At 36.3% G+C, this 17,051-nt stretch overlaps 3 protein-coding genes, 4 non-coding genes and 1 pseudogene across 10 annotated transcripts; 1 reads left to right on the forward strand and 7 right to left on the reverse strand.

Moving 5' to 3' along the window:
- Positions 1-317: 317 nt before the first annotated feature.
- On the reverse strand, positions 318-446 carry LOC119992361. Its single transcript, XR_005466365.1, has one exon. It is a non-coding gene; the product is annotated as a small nucleolar RNA snoR80 (small nucleolar RNA).
- A 106-nt stretch (positions 447-552) lies between these two features.
- LOC119992356 lies at positions 553-661 on the reverse strand. The gene has a single exon (XR_005466360.1). It is a non-coding gene; the product is annotated as a small nucleolar RNA Z152/R70/R12 (small nucleolar RNA).
- A 98-nt stretch (positions 662-759) lies between these two features.
- Positions 760-849, reverse strand: LOC119992355. Its single transcript, XR_005466359.1, has one exon. It is a non-coding gene; the product is annotated as a small nucleolar RNA R11/Z151 (small nucleolar RNA).
- An 84-nt stretch (positions 850-933) lies between these two features.
- On the reverse strand, positions 934-1,033 carry LOC119992354. The gene has a single exon (XR_005466358.1). It is a non-coding gene; the product is annotated as a small nucleolar RNA Z157/R69/R10 (small nucleolar RNA).
- Positions 1,034-3,304: 2,271 nt separating this feature from the next.
- LOC119990894 (peroxidase 3-like) lies at positions 3,305-5,900 on the reverse strand. Its single transcript, XM_038837030.1, has 4 exons — positions 5,691-5,900; positions 5,230-5,418; positions 4,991-5,153; positions 3,305-3,807 (listed from the first exon to the last, which is right to left on the reverse strand). The coding sequence occupies exons 1-4, from the start codon at positions 5,898-5,900 to the stop codon at positions 3,392-3,394; spliced, it is 978 nt and encodes a 325-aa protein (XP_038692958.1). The 3' UTR covers positions 3,305-3,391.
- A 577-nt stretch (positions 5,901-6,477) lies between these two features.
- On the reverse strand, positions 6,478-9,417 carry LOC119990773 (anaphase-promoting complex subunit 11-like). 4 transcript variants are annotated; one of them, XM_038836864.1, is made up of 5 exons: positions 9,258-9,417; positions 9,088-9,167; positions 8,638-8,650; positions 8,325-8,443; positions 6,478-7,066 (listed from the first exon to the last, which is right to left on the reverse strand). In XM_038836864.1, exons 2-5 carry the CDS (start codon positions 9,104-9,106, stop codon positions 6,951-6,953), a joined length of 267 nt encoding a protein of 88 aa, XP_038692792.1. In that variant the 5' UTR covers positions 9,107-9,167; positions 9,258-9,417; the 3' UTR covers positions 6,478-6,950. The 4 variants fall into 4 exon arrangements, 3 of the variants coding, with proteins under 3 accessions (XP_038692792.1, XP_038692791.1, XP_038692793.1); XM_038836863.1 differs by having other exon boundaries at positions 9,088-9,176; positions 9,258-9,413; XM_038836865.1 differs by lacking the exon at positions 9,258-9,417 and having other exon boundaries at positions 8,638-8,703; positions 9,088-9,176.
- Positions 9,418-9,421: 4 nt separating this feature from the next.
- Positions 9,422-12,334, reverse strand: LOC119990895 (annotated as a pseudogene).
- A 3,810-nt stretch (positions 12,335-16,144) lies between these two features.
- On the forward strand, positions 16,145-16,957 carry LOC119990501. The gene is made up of 3 exons (XM_038836449.1): positions 16,145-16,420; positions 16,501-16,623; positions 16,705-16,957. Exons 1-3 carry the CDS (start codon positions 16,313-16,315, stop codon positions 16,798-16,800), a joined length of 327 nt encoding a protein of 108 aa, XP_038692377.1. The 5' UTR covers positions 16,145-16,312; the 3' UTR covers positions 16,801-16,957.
- Positions 16,958-17,051: the final 94 nt, after the last annotated feature.

Here is a 17,051-nt window from a genome sequence, read left to right on the forward strand (position 1 = left end):
CAGTCTACACTGAGGACAAAGCCAAGAGAGCATAGATCAGTGAACTTTTTTTTGGTGGAGTTTTTGATTTAAGTATGCCTATTATTTCACTATTTGTTTCTCGGCAAGTCCCACGAAGCTGTTTATTGGTTTCTGCTTTTCAACTTCTCTATCCAGTGCCTCTAATTCTATTATCATTGAGAACATGAGTGGGATTCCATTCAAAGAGTCCAGTCACATAATAAAAAACAAGTCCAGTTACACAATAAAAAACAGACAGTCTACTTACAAAATCAAAAACAAACGGTCCACTCACATAAAAACAAGTCCAGTTACAAGCATGTATGTGGTGTTTCCACGATCAAATGGCATTGAGAAAAGCCATAAATCAGGATCATAGCCACAAACTATTTATAGCGTCCAAGCCATTATACCAGGAGGAACTGTAATCACCCCCCAGAATTGGTAATGGACGCATTTCATTTCTACATACATGACATGTTCAATATCAAATCAACTATACAAAGACCACCTCAGTCAACCAGAAATACTTACAAAATAAGAGAGAGGGTTGGAGCTCAGTGGAAGGAGAAGTCGTTAACAGAAGGGCTCACGGCAAGAACTCAAGTTCTCGTCCACTGCCCCAATAACACCATTGGTGCCTTCATCTCATCATAGCATCCATCCCTACTCTCTCTTTCAACAATTCACGATCATGCAATATACAGAATTTCAAAACAATAGACAAATAATACGAAGCAAAGAAACAGATCAGTGAAGAGGCTTCAGTGTGTGTAACAATCAGATCACTGACACAAAACGAGTCTCACTGAAATCCGCTAAGATAATTGAAATTATCATCATAAGCCCAAATCAAACATGGCTACAAATCCACATACACACACAATCAAGAACTCACAGAAAATTGGAGACAAGATATAAGAGGATATCGATGAGGAGGCTCAGACAGCCAAGGGTTAGTCTTCAACCATAGGAACTACGTCCCTGATCAGAAACTCTAGTCCACAAAAAATTGCTTCATCACCGCAATCTTCTCATATATCCATATAATAGAAACAAAGAACAGCGACGAAGAACGACACCATTAATCTACTATAAATCTATAATTGAAATCAGATCTGGAAGAAATACAATCAGAGGTGACGACTGAACAGTCGTGATGAAGAGAAACTCACAGGCGATTAGGCGCCCCATATATAGAGAGAGAATCCCCGTGTTCCGTTTGGTCGATGGGGATTAGGGTTTTAGTCTTTTAGAGAGTTGTTGGTTGGATTTGTTTTGCTCTTCTTGGGCCTGGTAAAACCGGTAAGAACAAAATTGATACTTGGGCCTGACCAGGACTGTTTTAAGAGTGGGCTTTTCTTGGGCCTGGTAAAACAGCTAACTAAGAACAGAATTGATACTTGGGCCTGACTACAACTGTTTTAAGAGTGGGCTTTTCTTGGGCCTAGTAAAACCGAAGAAATAAACGACCAGTAAATATGGTACCCCATAACTGGAAACAAGAGTGGGGAAGGTTTACCAATGATTCAGGAAGGTACATATGGGTTGAAATTTTCAGCACAAACACATCAGGAATATTGTCCATTGGGTTTTATTTTTCATGGTTTATCGCCTTTGATACTTAAGCCCATGAAATCATATCTTTATTGTGAGAGGAGCTGAACTTTTTTTATAAATTACTCGATTGGGTTTTGCCAGACTTGAGCCTTTGGATTCTTAGCATCATAGGAGTATATTCGGCCTAATGCAGGCCCACCATAATTGAAAATAGACACAACAAAGTACGTCCACTGTCCACTTCAAAAGAAACAACCCAAGACAAAATAGTCCACATAGGCCCAACAAAAGAAGCCCACTACAACTCCTATGATCCAAAAGATAAAATCATTTCTAGTTGAGAATAGTTCAATTATCCAAAAGAATAAGGACAGGCCGAAGCTTTGCTTATTCAAACGTTGACCTATTGTAGGCCCAATAGGCCCAACTACTGTTGGTTCTGAATAATATTTGTATGGGAAATTTTATTTACACACCACTAAAATACTAGTTTACACCACTTACATCCGCATTATAAGTTTACACTAAAATTTTATAAGTTTACACCAAAATTTTAATGAGTAGACAAAATTGTCCTTTAGCTGTAAAATATTATATAGAAAAGTGTTAAGTTTCCACACATAAATAAACCCATATCCCTTATCTTTTTTTTGCTTATGAAGACAATATGCATTGTTGTTTTAACACACTAGAAAATCGACCCAACATTCTGACAATGAAATTTTACTCAAATATGTGAATTCTTTTTTTCGGTCCATGGTTTGATAATTTTTGCAATAAGATCGGTCAATTTATTGTTACAAAGTATCAGTGAGTGTCAATACTTGTTCTTCATGTCCGATTTTGTGTGTTAAACTGTTCAAAATTTTATCAATGAATCAGGTCCGATTTTGTATCCACAAAATGGACAAGTCGTGCGGTTTATGTCTAACATAATTGACAGGCCATGTGCACCATGTGTCGATTTGTGCTACATCTACCATGGGTTTCTTTTTCCAGATTAGTTCCATAAAATCAAACATAACTTTTGATCAAAGAAATGAACCAATTATAAGAAACAAGGGGGACAACAGATAGACTCACCTGTAGAGAAACCAGTCAACTTATGACACTTGGTAACTGATACATCAAAGTAAGCCACAAAGCATGGATGTAGTCATCACGTTCGGCTGCAAGTTTAAAGGTTGTTTTAAATGAACCAATCAACTTATGACACTTGTGTCGTTTTGTTTATTTGTACGACATAATGTTTTTTTAATAAAAAAACGACGAGTTATGTCGTTTTGTGATCTTAAAAATGGTAAGCTCTATCGTGTATCAGACCAAAAAAATGGTGGGTATTTGTGGATGGTACAAAAAAATTAAACAAAGCCCAAAAATTTTATCTCTTCTTTGGATTGTTGACAATGTTGGTTTTTAGATGTTGTAACTGATATTTATTGATATAATCCTTACATCATTCGTCATTTTTCATTTTCTATGATTTTTCAATAAAATCGATCTTGCTTTGCAAAATTTCTTGGTGTGTAAACTCTACTTTTTTGTTTTAAAATTGTGGTATAAACTTAATATTTTCTAATTTAATATGTAAATACAAATTTATTTTTTGTTTTTGATATAAGGGTTAATATGTCATTTTAAACAAGGATATTTAAGTAAAGTAAAAAAAATTTAAAAGTGGTGTAAACTTAGTATTTTAGTGGTGTGTAAATAAAATTTCTCTATTTCTATAGCTTGGAAGAATCACAAAATGCAAATAAAACCAGTAAAAATATTACAACCCCAGAAGACCTGGACCCTCAAATTATTTGTTGGAAAAGCATTAACAATCCTATTTGTTCACAAGTCCACATTTCTTTCTAATTTGCCCAGATGATCCTGTTTTCACATTGATCCGACCCATTTTCTTCATGGCCATAGCAAATTCAAAGTAAAATCTTCTAAGCGAACCATGAAGAATGTGTTTGATCCAAAAGAGTGCAGTAGAGTTAGTAGTCAGAGCAGAATCAGACTGGAAAAGACCCTTCTTTGTAAGTAGAAGTTTATAGTAGTTGAGATCAAATGCATATGGACTTCCTGGATCCATCTCAACTAAGGTGGTATTGTCCTTGGGTGTTTTGCACTTCTTTGCCTTAAGAATCTTAGCATATTCACCGTCTAGAGCCGGATCTTGATCGCCTTTTCCGGTGAAATTGTATAACCTGTATGAGAATGATGTACAATGAGAGACACCAATGGTGTGTGCACCTGAAAAAATAACAAATAATTAGTATATATGACGCAAGTGGAAACAACGATCAGATTAAAAGAATCAGTATTGGAATACACCAGATAGAAACAGTCAAAATGAGTTTCCTGATCAAGTTTTGCGCAATTCTGACAATGTTGCTTTTCAATCCTATTAGTCGGTTTATTTGTGATTACTCTTGCCACTAATCCTACATCAATATATGTGATTGGAATATACCACATGAGACATATATATATATATATATATATACAATCCGTCTCACATGAGGGATCCCGTTGCTCAGTTATTTGCGGGATACAAATTTCTGCCGTTAGATCAATCTTGCGGTCCATATAAGCTTTTATGTTTTATCCCCTAACCCATCGTCTCTCTCACTCTCGATCTGCCAGTCTCTCTCACTCAAGCGGCCGTCTCTCTCACTCTCAATCTGCCCGAAACCCATCTGATCTGCTTGTCTCTCTCACTCAAGCGGCAAAGCAATTCCACAACTCAGCAAAGCAAAGCAATTCCACAACTCAGGCAAAGAATAATAGATCAGAGAACAAAAATGAGTCCTATTCTTATGAATATCTTACAATCACATGAAAATCATACTTTTCTGATTCAACTGCAAGAATATCTGCCCCCCACTCACAATCCAATCGCACAAAAAACTAATAGAAAAATTGTCAAAAATCATAAAATCCCTAAACTAGGAAGATTTTCATAAATAGATGAATAATCCCTAACAAAAGGGTCTCAAGATGAAGATGGTGTAAATCGGCGAAGATGTAAGTCGACTCTGCCTTGCTTCGATCATTTGGGTCTGGTTTTGATGAAGACTGTCATTGCTTTGGTCATTCGAGTCCATACGCACAAGATGGTGCAAATCGACGAAAGAAAAAGATAGAAATTCGAAATCGGGTCTTCATATTTTGCTGTAGATCGACGAAGGAGAAAGAAAGAAATCAGGTCTTCATATTTAGCTGTAGATCGATGAAAGAGAAAGATAAAAATCGAGTTTGCTATTTTTCTGGGTCAAAAAAAGGTTTAAAGCCTTGAAGGGTAGTGGGGATTTGTAGCCATTGGATTGATCTAACGAATGGAAAAGGATGTCCCGCAAGTTAAAGCGGATGCGGGATCCCTCATGTGAGACGGATTGTATATATATATATAGATATACATGTCAAGCTTATATACCAGATAGCACGACCAAGTCTTTCGAGTCAAGTCCTTGATTTGCAAAAAGTTTTTCTAGATTGGTGAAGTTGCTGGTTGGTGATGGGATATTTTTCGAGGCTTCTGATTTCCTTGATGTTTTCCCATCCCTTCGACCGGTCGGAATTCTACAAAATGGACCTCCCTGTGACAGTTTATTAGATGAATTTGATTAAAATTCAAACTAGCTTATATGGTTGAAAATGTTTTTGAGTTCTTACTATCGCAGCTACAGTGTCCATAGCAGCTAAAGCAATAATGTCTGCACAGGACACAATCCCTGGGCATTCAGCTTCAAGCTTGCTCTTTACACTGTCAATAAAACTAAATCCTCTTAGCGTTAGATTTGGTGGCGCATTCCTTTCAGCTTTTTTTCTCTTCGACTTCAAAAGGACTGATGCATCGCAACCCTGATATCAGAAAACAACAGAAGGAAAAAACAACAACATATAATCACTCTAATGTGGTACAAAACTATATAGAGTATAGACAGAGTCAGCAGCATATGGATCCCAGTATTTTTTGTCCCAATTATCCCAAATGCCAAGAAGGGTATACACGATTTCACATGGATCAAGTGCGTCAATCTCATTATTTGGGATAGCTATGATAATGGGATAGTTGTGATAAAAAAAACACTAGGATTCTTAGTATTTTCGGAGTTAGCGGAGCAGAGACAAACCCTGACAAAGCAATCGTGGAAGTGCAATCTTAAGAGGGATGGTGCCAGTGAAGGAGAATCATGGATATGCTTGATAACAGAGTCGAACACAATCTTCTCAGCTTCTGGGCAGCTTTTAGCATAAAAACCCATCTGTAGCTGAGCATTAGTTGAGCCCAAATATCCCAAAACACACAAGATAATAACAGCTAAAAGACTGACTCCCCCCATTTTAGTTGAATAAATCACAATTCTATGAAGCTTGGGGAAGTCAAACTCAGACTATGAGAGAATATTTATACCAAAAAATGTAGGATAGAAGATGTCGAAAAATTACCATCCTAACTAACTATATGTGCCATCCTTTAATGCTTTTAACATAGCTTAATCTACAGCAGGATCCTAAAGAATTGAACCTCGGAGCAAATAGTTCACTTGGTTATATCTTGGACTTAGAACGGATGTATGTCACTAAGGTTAGGAGTTCAAACTAGATGGGATTACCAGTCTCACTTTCACCTATATGGATTTCGACTCAATCCAACCTGTTACACTTGTCCATTGACCATTGTAGAATAAGTGACATTAGGTCTAAACATCATTGCCATTCGTTCTATTGACCAAATGTTTCTATATCATATCTCAAATACCAAAACGCCAATCTAACTGTAATTCCAAATTTATTTATAGAAATCTTAATAAGATTAATGTTGCATTGGTAAGTGGAGGCTCATTGTGAATCTCCCTCCATGCCTCCGGATAATTGGGAAGAATGCATTTTGTTAATGAAAACAAGAAGCCAATCTAATTTCACAATTTTTGTACACAGGCACTTGGATAATCCCATCAAACGCTTCTTCTCAGCTACCATGGCGTACAAAGCAGCCAGTAGGATAGCTTAGTTGAATTGTGTACAAATAATAATATGCATCATCCATCTCGCATGAAATAATAAATAATTAATCCTCACAAAACCTCCATCAGAAAGCAAGTCTTGCATACGTAGGAGACCGATGTTTTCTTCCTGCTTAATTTCTATTTTACATCCAGATGATCTTCCCACGGGAGATGCATGAGCATGGTTTACGGGTAAAAGAGCTGCCCCAGATCATTAGAGCAGCTCTCTCATTTGCGTACCATAGAAGTTTAATGATAAACACATAACCATCAAAGAAAGCAAAAAATCACAACCGAGGCAAAATACCAAGTCTAAGAACAAAATTGCACGAGATAAAAAGATTTAACCCCCATTCCCACCAAAATTTTGGGGAGATAATCAGCTTATTCTTTGAACTGCCATTCCCTGCGACACATGGGGCAATGTGCTTGAGAGGTCTGTGAATTCACCCATTTCAAGATGCAATGGAGATGGAACGCATGGTTGCAAGCACCCCACACTGCAAGTAACAGATCGTAAACCAAGACCGTCAATCATAACACAAAAATTACACAAAACTATGTAACTAACAGAAAGTAAAACCAACTCCCTTTGAATAACAGGGTTTCCATTTATTAACACGTGAAAGAAGTTAGAATTTAACCTCAATGTTTTTACAGCCTGGCTGATAGAAGATATTGATAATGCATCTCTATTCAAGTATGTAACTACAACTTTCACTAAATTCATTCTGGAACACCATTTGCCTATTTATGCATAGCTTCCTCTACCACCTCTCTGCCTATTTCATCTCACTCTAGATAACTTGTTGATGCCTTCTATGTTCCCGAGATGACCGCCCCCAACCCACATCACCACCCCATTTTCTGTGGCCTTGTTCAGAATATTACAGAGATAATCTCTCTCATAGTTATGATTAACATTGAAGCCTTTGTCCAAACAACTTGGGATTGGCTTATATCTAGCAACTCAGGCATGGTCCCATTTTCTTACTATCACTCTCTTGCGTAAAATCACCCAATATCTCTAACCTTCCCTACAAGAAGCAAGCACCCCAATGTGAGGGTTGCAAATGCTACTGCTTTTATGAATCCTCTTTGCCCATTGGATGCCGAACCCATAACATAGTTACCCACTTACCCTGACCAACTTGTAACCCAATGCAATCTGGTACTTCATCTTGGTTGACCGGCTCAATTCTACTTCTACATTGTTTGCATGGAATGAGCATCACGGCAACAGTCACATAACGTTGGACTTTCTAAATTGACAATATTTTTCAATATGATAAATCTTCCTTAGCAGCTCCAAACTAAAAAAATTATAAGATAATGTGATTCTAATGAGTTTGATCTTGTCCGTTAGAATAATATTTATAGAGAATGTTAGTAATGTGTAAATGAAAAACCTAGACTTTAGTGGCTAGAATCTTAATTTTGTGGAATGAAGTTGAAAGAATTTAGAACTAGAGAAGTACTTTCTGCTAGTCTCATGCCAAGAAAGAATTTCAGTCCATCACTAAACGAAATTAATGATATCTTTTTGAATCCAAAAACAACAGTGCACAAGCATCTAAACCGTGCATTACGTGATGCTCTTTAACCACAACTATGACACTGCAGTCCAAGATTAGAAACTCACTCAAAAGAACCCTTAAAGTTTGATACTTTGATACTAAACAGCAGAAAAGGCAATATGAAACCACAAAAAATGCAATTACAAAGGAAAATGATCATCTTAAATTCTTAATGACTTACTTAGAGGGCAATCATCCCCAGGGAGTTTACAATCAGGACAACAACCATCAAATGCCATCCTACAAATCCCACATGTTTCGTCCTGGGCATCCCAAGTCCAAGAAGCAACAGCATGCCACCTGAGTTTGACACATGAAACAAGGATTATAGAATCGACCACAAAAGATCAGCATACAGAACAGAATGGAAATAACCCAAACTTCATTTCACTCTGAATAAAAAAATGAGCCCTTTTTATGGTCTCACCAAAATAGAGAACAGCTACATATATACTAATAATAAAACATAAAAATGAAATGTGTAGAGAACATACTCTGTTTGAAAGCCCATTTGATTTCAAAGGCAAAACGGGTCAAGGAAGACTTCTTTTATCCAAAATCTCCAAATGTCACATTAGCAAACAAGTAGATTCAGGTTCACAAATAGAAGTTATAAATGAAAATATGAAATCATCAAAAATGACAATCAACCACGACAAAAGCCAGCAAGCTGTGACAGTTACTGGTCAATATAGTCATAGGAACAATAAATTATATACTGCAGAAGTGAAATATTACTTATATCCAATAGCCCAAATGGGTTACTGAAAGTTCAACTGTGGATTCTACTGCAGGGGCATAAAATGATAATAAATCTGGAATTCTTAAGTTATTTTTACCCATTGCTATGACATTAAGGTCTACTAGAAAATCATGGAAGTTCCAATCACATCAATGCACCCATCAGCGCTATAAAAAATTAATGTCAGAAAAGATAAGGATACGCAAAATCTTAACTTTCATGGTCTTTCCCCGCAAAATCAACAGCTTCTTTTTCTTTATAGGATGAACTCAAACAGGACGACTGAGATAGCTAGCACAAACCATAAAGTGCATAAGAAGAACAATCAAAATATTGATCAAAGAACGCAAAATCAAAGAAAAAGAGAGTTACCTTGGAGGACTGGATGCAGAATGCAATCCTATCTTTTCTCTCCGTAAAAGTTTGGACCTCTGTTAGACTTCTGATCTCCGTCGCCCTTAGATTTCCCTGCTCGTTTCTATCTGCACACTTTCGTTCTACAGATTCCCACCATTTCCGGTCAAAAGGTCGTCAAATTACCCCTTTTTTCCCCTGAAGGGCTGAATTTGAATAAGGGCTCCCAAGGACCCAAGCCCAAGTCTCAAGAGCTGGGCCGAATGGCCAGAACTAAAAATGAAAACCCATCTTAAACCAACATCCGGCCCATTATGATAGTTTTGTCGTGTCTCATTTAAAAACCACGTGATGGTCACGGACTCAAGAGTCAAGACCCATCGGGTCCCGGCTATGAGAGCGCTGCTTGGGCCTCAAAAGTTTCTTAATGTCAATTTTAGCCTTCAATTACATTAGCGAGCAGGCATCTCGCGGGGTTGAATTAGTACTTCAGGTATGGGCCAAGGCGACATGTAAACCTATTGAAAGTAAATATTGCCCTTCAAAGATTATTAGCTGGCCCATCTCAACAAATGTCCTGAAACTTCCTGGGTCCATCTCAACAAATGTTTTCAAGTCTAGTTCAGGCTTGCATTTCTTCTTCAATTGAGCTACATACTTGGGATCCATTGAAGGGTCATTGTCGCCTTTGCCGGTGAAATTGTACAACCTATTTAAGAAGCCAAAGCAATGACCAACACCTATTGTGTGCGCTCCTGACATTCAGGAAAATGTACTAATTAGCAAAAATTGATTTAATTTGTTGAGAGTTAAGTGTTTGAAATTTCGAAACCCCCAAACACATTTAATTTATTGTCCGATCTGGGTGACAGGCCCATATGGATTTGTTCTTGACATTACGAGTGTAAAAAACATTACTAGTTACCTGATAGAATAGCCATGTCTTTTGCGCTCAAACCCTTTGAAGCAAAACTTTGTCTAAGTTGGGTAATGTTGACAAAAGGAGCTGGCAAATTTGACAAGGCCTCTATAGCAAGTGATACTTGCCCATCTCTTCGGCCGGTGTGAAGATCCCAATATGGTCCATTTATCATTGCCACTGCGCCTCGAGTAACTAGGGCTAGGATGTCAGCACAAGAAACCACACCAGGACATTTCTTTTCAAGGGCAGATTTTGCAACATCGATTACTTGGTACCCTCTCAAGGATAGGTTTGGGATTGTCAGTTCTCTGTTTTAGTACTTTTAGTGGGGTTTAGAAGGATGGAACCATTACATCCCTGCAACTCAATAGATAACTTGTAGGAATAAAACAAAAAATGTTCACTTAATTCCCTGAATGCAGCTTTTGAATATACTACTTATCCTTACAAAACAATCATGAAAATGCATCCTTAGTAACGGAGCGGCCAGCGTTGGCACCTTAGAAATGAATTGATATGTTGTCCTGTGGACGATAAGCTCCACGTCGGCGCATGTCTTCCGGTAATACCCAAGTCTCAAGCCATAATTTGCTTCTGTAAGGCCAAATGCCAAAGCAAGGAAGACCAACTAAGTAAGGAATACGAGTGAAAAGAGTTTTTGGACAGCCGTTGTGTATATCTCTATTGAGAAATGCTGTGTTGCAATTGAAGTGTGCGTTGCAAGCAATGATATGTGTCTGGTTTTATGTCAAATCCGGCCTTTGAAAATGTCGTTAACTAGCTGGTGGTGGTTTAGCATCAATCATGTATTGGCATTTGTTTTAGTTCAATTTTGATAAGGTCAATAACTAAAGAGCTGACTTCATTTGCTTATCTGATCCAGCTACTAAAATTTGAATTAAGAATGATGAAGTAGTATGCTCCATAACTCAAAGTTTGTAAATGCATTGTTTATCTTTAATTTACGTACTTACATTTTACATATCAACTTTCCTCTGCTATATACTGATGTAGAACATGTTGCAAAAAGGTTTATACACCTTTTGGATCACCAGAAATCCAAAATTATCTAGTAGAAATCAAAAGATTAAACTTCGGAATTGCATGAAACTTGACGGGCTGACTCAAAACGTCGAATTACGATGAACACGTGCCTTGTCACCAGTCCCACCACTTTTTGGCAAAAGTTTATTGTTTAGGCCTCCAAATTAGCGTTTTCGCCATTTAGAAACTATTCATTACTTCTATATCTTTTTAATTAGAAATCCGAATAGCGTTTCGTCGATTCTAACTTGTTTCGGATTATCAATAGTATTGATATGTGAGCCTAAATCGATTTTGCTGTTTATGATATGTTTGTTGATTTTTTCGCTTTCCTCGTTTTTGTTTAAATAACATTGTGAGCCGTCAGACTAAGTAACCTTGAAATTAAATAAGTCATCGTTTTCAAAGTATTTTGTGTTTCTTCTTTCTTTTTAGGTATCGACGTAGTTTATAGTTTTGATATGTTTCCCTTCTGCGTTATATAGTCGCTTATGAAACTAATTTGCAGATTAAGTTAATAGTTAAAAGTGATCAAATTAAACTCTTCTACTTAAGAATTGAAAACAAACACTACTATGATTTCTACATGCATTGATATACTGAAAACCACTGGCTTTGATCAACTATAAGAAAATGCGACATGGAGATAAAATATATGTGTTAAATGATATCTTCTTCTAAACGTTAGCAGATTGATATATAATTTTTCTAAATCAATAAAAATTGTTTTGTAATAGTTATAACCCCTCTGTTCCATATAACTGCATTGGAAAGTCCTTAATTTGCTTGCTATCTAGGGTAAGTCCCACTCATCATGTGTAAATATATCTTCTTTTTCTTATAATTTATGCTCTACATGGTTTTATGTGCATGTCTATGTTGGTTATTAACCAAAATTGTATTTGTTCTACTGGTAGCTACTGTTTTATGTATCCCACTGGGATTGCTCTCTTTATACAATTCAATCTGTGATTTCCCAAGTATTTATAATGTTAGTTGAACTAATTATAAACAGTGTGCCAAAGATTAGGTAAAAGAGATTGATTTCTACCACAATGAAGCTATTCAATCTGATTATTAATTTAGGAGGGAAATATCCAAATCTGCTTCCCCCATAAGCCACTGCCATTCTTGTATCGTGAAGGAGGAGATCCCCAATTTTCATGGGCTTTGACGTTAAGCACCAACCAACCCAAATTCATGGGCTTGGGCCTTAATTAAATACGCCCACTGCATCAAAACCCTTCTTCTTCTACCTGAATCTTGCCAAGATGCCAAAATGTTGTTGCTCGAAGTAGTGAAAATATCATACAAACTTGTAGCAGGATGTGTATTGTATAATCTGACTATCTGAGGCCTATGCTAAACCCTTCAATAAAAACATTGTTGAGACAAAAACAAAAATGTAGTCCCAGGCCAATTCCTTGATTTTGTGTGCGTTTACAATTTATAATAATACTATAAGTTAGTCTTACCCTTTGTATCATGCAGATTGTACTATGTTGGTAGCAAAAATATACTTCTGATGTCAATCATACATTTTGTACCTATTGATTTTGTTTTTAACTTATCACTTCACTTCAAAAATTCAGTTTCAACCCAAACCAAACTGAGCAATGATAGCCTGGCTGGGTTCGATTTGGTGATAAATTCAATTTCGTTCGGTTTCAATTTTTCGGAATCAAAACCAAACTAGAAACCGAATGAACACCTCTGAACATGGTTCATAACTTAATAGTAACTATGTTGGAGTGTGGAACCACATAAAGGAAAATTTACAAAAACAAGTAAATGTTCCTGTTACATAAGGATGTAATTTAGGTAAACTGACAAAAAAATTAACCCGCTTCTCCCAGCTAGCATCAAAGCAAATAATCAATAGTTACATTCAACAAAAACACCGTCCATAATAAATAAAAGCATCTGTCTTGTCTTTTATAGTGCTGACCCAAGTAAGTTAACAATAAACTAAGTTCTAGCCTTTCAAGTATCCAAGTACCATAAAGACAAGCGCCCACCCAATGAGATCCCCGGTGATAAAGAAACGCTTGGTACCAAACTTCTCATCGAAACGTTTTAGAGAATCCTCAATTCGTTTTATAGAAACCTGTAGACAAATTAAAAAATCCGAATTCAATCCCACTATGACAAAGTTCAAAACATTCAAACCAAGAAAATTACATTCTCAATCGTCCCACCGATTTTGGCTGCTACAGAACAAAATTCAGTATACCTAGTCTCCATGCGCTGCAGTTCACCCTTCACTTGTTCGACATCCCACAATCTACGTTCAAGTCTTGACAACAATGCCTTTTTATGATAAACAACAAAATGATTAACAATAAAGTTAATGTATATAATCAAAATCTATTATCCTAAGTCATCCAGCACAATACGCAGCCCAATGAACAGCGATTAAAGAAAAAAGTGTGAAACAGATTGTGAAGTACCTTAAGACTCAGTCCGAATGGTGTCTAAACTCTAATGTGTATGATTTATTGTATTGATTGTTAAACATTAAGCATGAAAGAAGGAAAACCAACCAGAAACCTGAAATTAATAGCCTCTTTTCCACATATCTTTCTACTTTAGCATATTTACCACCGCTCTAGCCTTCGACTATGATTCACAGTAAACACAACTAAAACCATACTGTAAAAGTATCCTAATCCTTCTTAAGCTTACAAGTCAAAGCCCTCGAAATACAAATCTTGACCTTACAATATGTAGCCGTTGCACTTGCATTATTTTCCAAGTCTAGCTTTCCAAGATTTGAGTTGTCATGTGCACTTGCAGCCATCTTTGACAATTTGATCAAACTTGCACCAAATCTTGACCTTGGTATCTCCAACAATTTTGTCATCTTTGACCATTTGATCAAACTTACACCAAATCTTGGCCTTGGTATCTCCAATGATTTCCTACAAAATGTGTAGCAACTTGCAACCATCTTTGACTCCAAAAATCAAGTAAGATCTTCTTTTAAGTCAAAAATTGCAAGCAAGAATATGGTCTTATGCACAACCATTGGATTCACCTTTTAAATGGTCATCTTAACCCTTCAAGTCTTGTTGTAATTTGATCCATTCATAATTCAAAACAATTCAATCTCAGCCATAGATTAGTGTACCATTGGAGCTTGTAGTCTTCAAGAATATCTTCATAATCTAAGTCTTGTCTAGTTGCAAAATATACTTTCTCATCTCTTACAAATTTCAACCATTGCATTTGTCCTTTAGCTTCATCAATTGTCTTCTCACAAAAATCTGATCATTGACCTCAATAAAGGAGGCATGTGCAAGATCTTGTTTGATGAAGATAAGAGATCCTTCACGTGACCAAACATGTCCCTCCAATCTTGACTTCAAACTCTGAATTTGACAGCACCAATATATCCATATTATACAGCCCTAAGGCTAGTTCCAATCATCAATCAAAATGCCTTAGTGGAAGGTTGATGAACATAGGTTTTTCTTGGTTTTCTAGAGATCCAAGCTCATACTCGAAAATCGGACTTCAATTCACTTGAGCAAACTGAATTCTGAGTGATATAACATCCTCATGATGATTAACCTACAAAGAAATAGGAGGTAGAACTCCCCAATTGCATGTAAGCTCAAAGAGCTTCATATAGAGCGCATAGGTTAATTACATTAGAAAAACAACCCAGAAAATTCATATTACTGCATGATAAATCATTTTATATATATTAAAATGTCCATATAAAATTTCATAACAATCGGAAATCGTTTGGTCACTCAACCAAGCAAATAAGTCACTAATAGTGAAACCGATAAATTCTAAGTGTAAATTCAATGTCATTTTGCAAACTCAGTGTAAATGACCTTTTCTCTTGAACTTTACTAGGTCAAATATGTTCATAGTGATAAAACTAAGATGCACACGAAATTTCATTTAAATCGGAGTTCATTTGGTTCACCACGTTCACAAAGAACACATATGCACAAAATTAGGTAAAACCTAGTTTTGGCGGAATTTAAGCATATGACCAAATGTGTATGTGATGCACTTAATTTATCATGATTATAGTCCTAGAACATATATTAGACCTTCATGTGCATGTGGTTCAAGTTTCAAGTCATTTGGACCTAAGTAAGATAAATTATGATCATTAGAAGATTAATGCCCTAACTTAGTCCATGTATGTTTGTTTCCAAAACTTAATTTCCAGCACTATCTCAAAAATATATAGATATCAAATTCACATAGAGATATGCATAAGCCTTCATTTAAGTGTATATGCACAATTAAGATATTAAACAATTAACCAAATAACCATTTAAGCATGTTTTCTAGCATTTTAGGATATGTTCAAGTCAAGCATGCTCACACACATTTTAGTATACAATCATACACAATCATCAAAAACACAATGTTGACTAGACACTAAGTCTTGGTCCAACAATCTCTTCATATTCCATTCGTATAAATATTCAAAAGTAAGAATCAGCATAAACCAATATCTTCCTCAAGAAATCTTCAAGGATGGATACTCCTAACGCTCCACCTGCAAAAAGGTCTAGAACTGATGAAGGTTATACTTCTAAAGAAGAAGAAGGTGGAGATGATCCCAGATTCAACCTCTCCCCTATAAGGGAAGACGTATACGAGGACGATCCCCAGAAAACCATCAAATCTCTACAAGAAGCTTTGATGGAAACCAAAAGGAGACTTAAAAAAGCAACTGACAAAGTTCAAGACTACAAAAGGCAACTTATGGTTTCAAAGTATGCCATACAAGGTGTTCGATATATGTCATGGGGCAGACAAGCAAGTACTCATGACCCAGATAAATTGCACGAAGCAATCACTGAGATCACAGTACAACTTGGATCTATTGCAGATAGAATAGACAGTGTTCTTTATACCCTAGAATAAAATTCCTGTCCAACAAATTAGACACATTAAACAGAATTTTTAGTTACTTGACAGTTTGTTATAGACTTTCTGTATCTGTAGGGTTGCCTATTATATGTGTGTCTGTTCGATGACTTTGGACACTGGACAGTGTTATTTCTTGCGTTATGTATTGTGAAAGGATCATTTGGCATATCTGCTAAAAAAATCGAAGGAATTGGATTGTGAGATGAAGCGAATAAAGAACTCCATTTCTGAAGATTTGAGTTCTATGGGTCATTTAGAGAAGTTTGGAGCGCCACACATGTTTCATAAACTGAATCTACCGTTCCAAACGGTAATTTCGAGTTAATTGATTTTGAAATTTTATGTTTATAATTCCATAAACATGTTAATAATTGTGTTGTGCATCGTTAGGAAAATTGTTTAAGAAATGTCGTCAATGAATGGGATAAAGTGCAAGTTTCACTGAAGATTATGGATAGTGGCATTGCTGAAAAGTGTCATGAAGTTAAAAGAACCAAAGAGAAGCGTGCCAGTGTAAGTTTATTGTGATTAGATTAATAATTTATTTTTTATATTTGACCAATGAAGTCAGTTTCTAATTTGTTTTGTTCACAGCTAATCGCAAATGGAATGACCAAGTTTTTGGCTCTTGTTTCTGTACAAGTGGTTATATTTGGCCTGTCCTACCAGATTGGACGCCTTGCCAGCTGATATGATATTAGAGCCTTGCCTCCTGAAGCCAGCTCTGACTTTTATTATATGTATTCCTGCTTGCGGTGCCTTTTTTTTCTGCAGACTTTAGTTGATTTGATAAATTTAGTCTCAAGAACTTTTAATTATTGTAAGAACATCGCCGATATGTATGAGAAGAGAAACTGACTTTTTTTTATGTATTCCTTCTTCCGGTGACTTTTGTCAGCTAGGATCAACTAATGTCTTGGTATTTTGGTATCTTGGTCTGT

The sequence above is a fragment of the Tripterygium wilfordii genome, chromosome 22 (genome assembly GCF_013401445.1).
Source record: "Tripterygium wilfordii isolate XIE 37 chromosome 22, ASM1340144v1, whole genome shotgun sequence".
Classification (NCBI taxonomy): Eukaryota; Viridiplantae; Streptophyta; class Magnoliopsida; order Celastrales; family Celastraceae; genus Tripterygium; species Tripterygium wilfordii.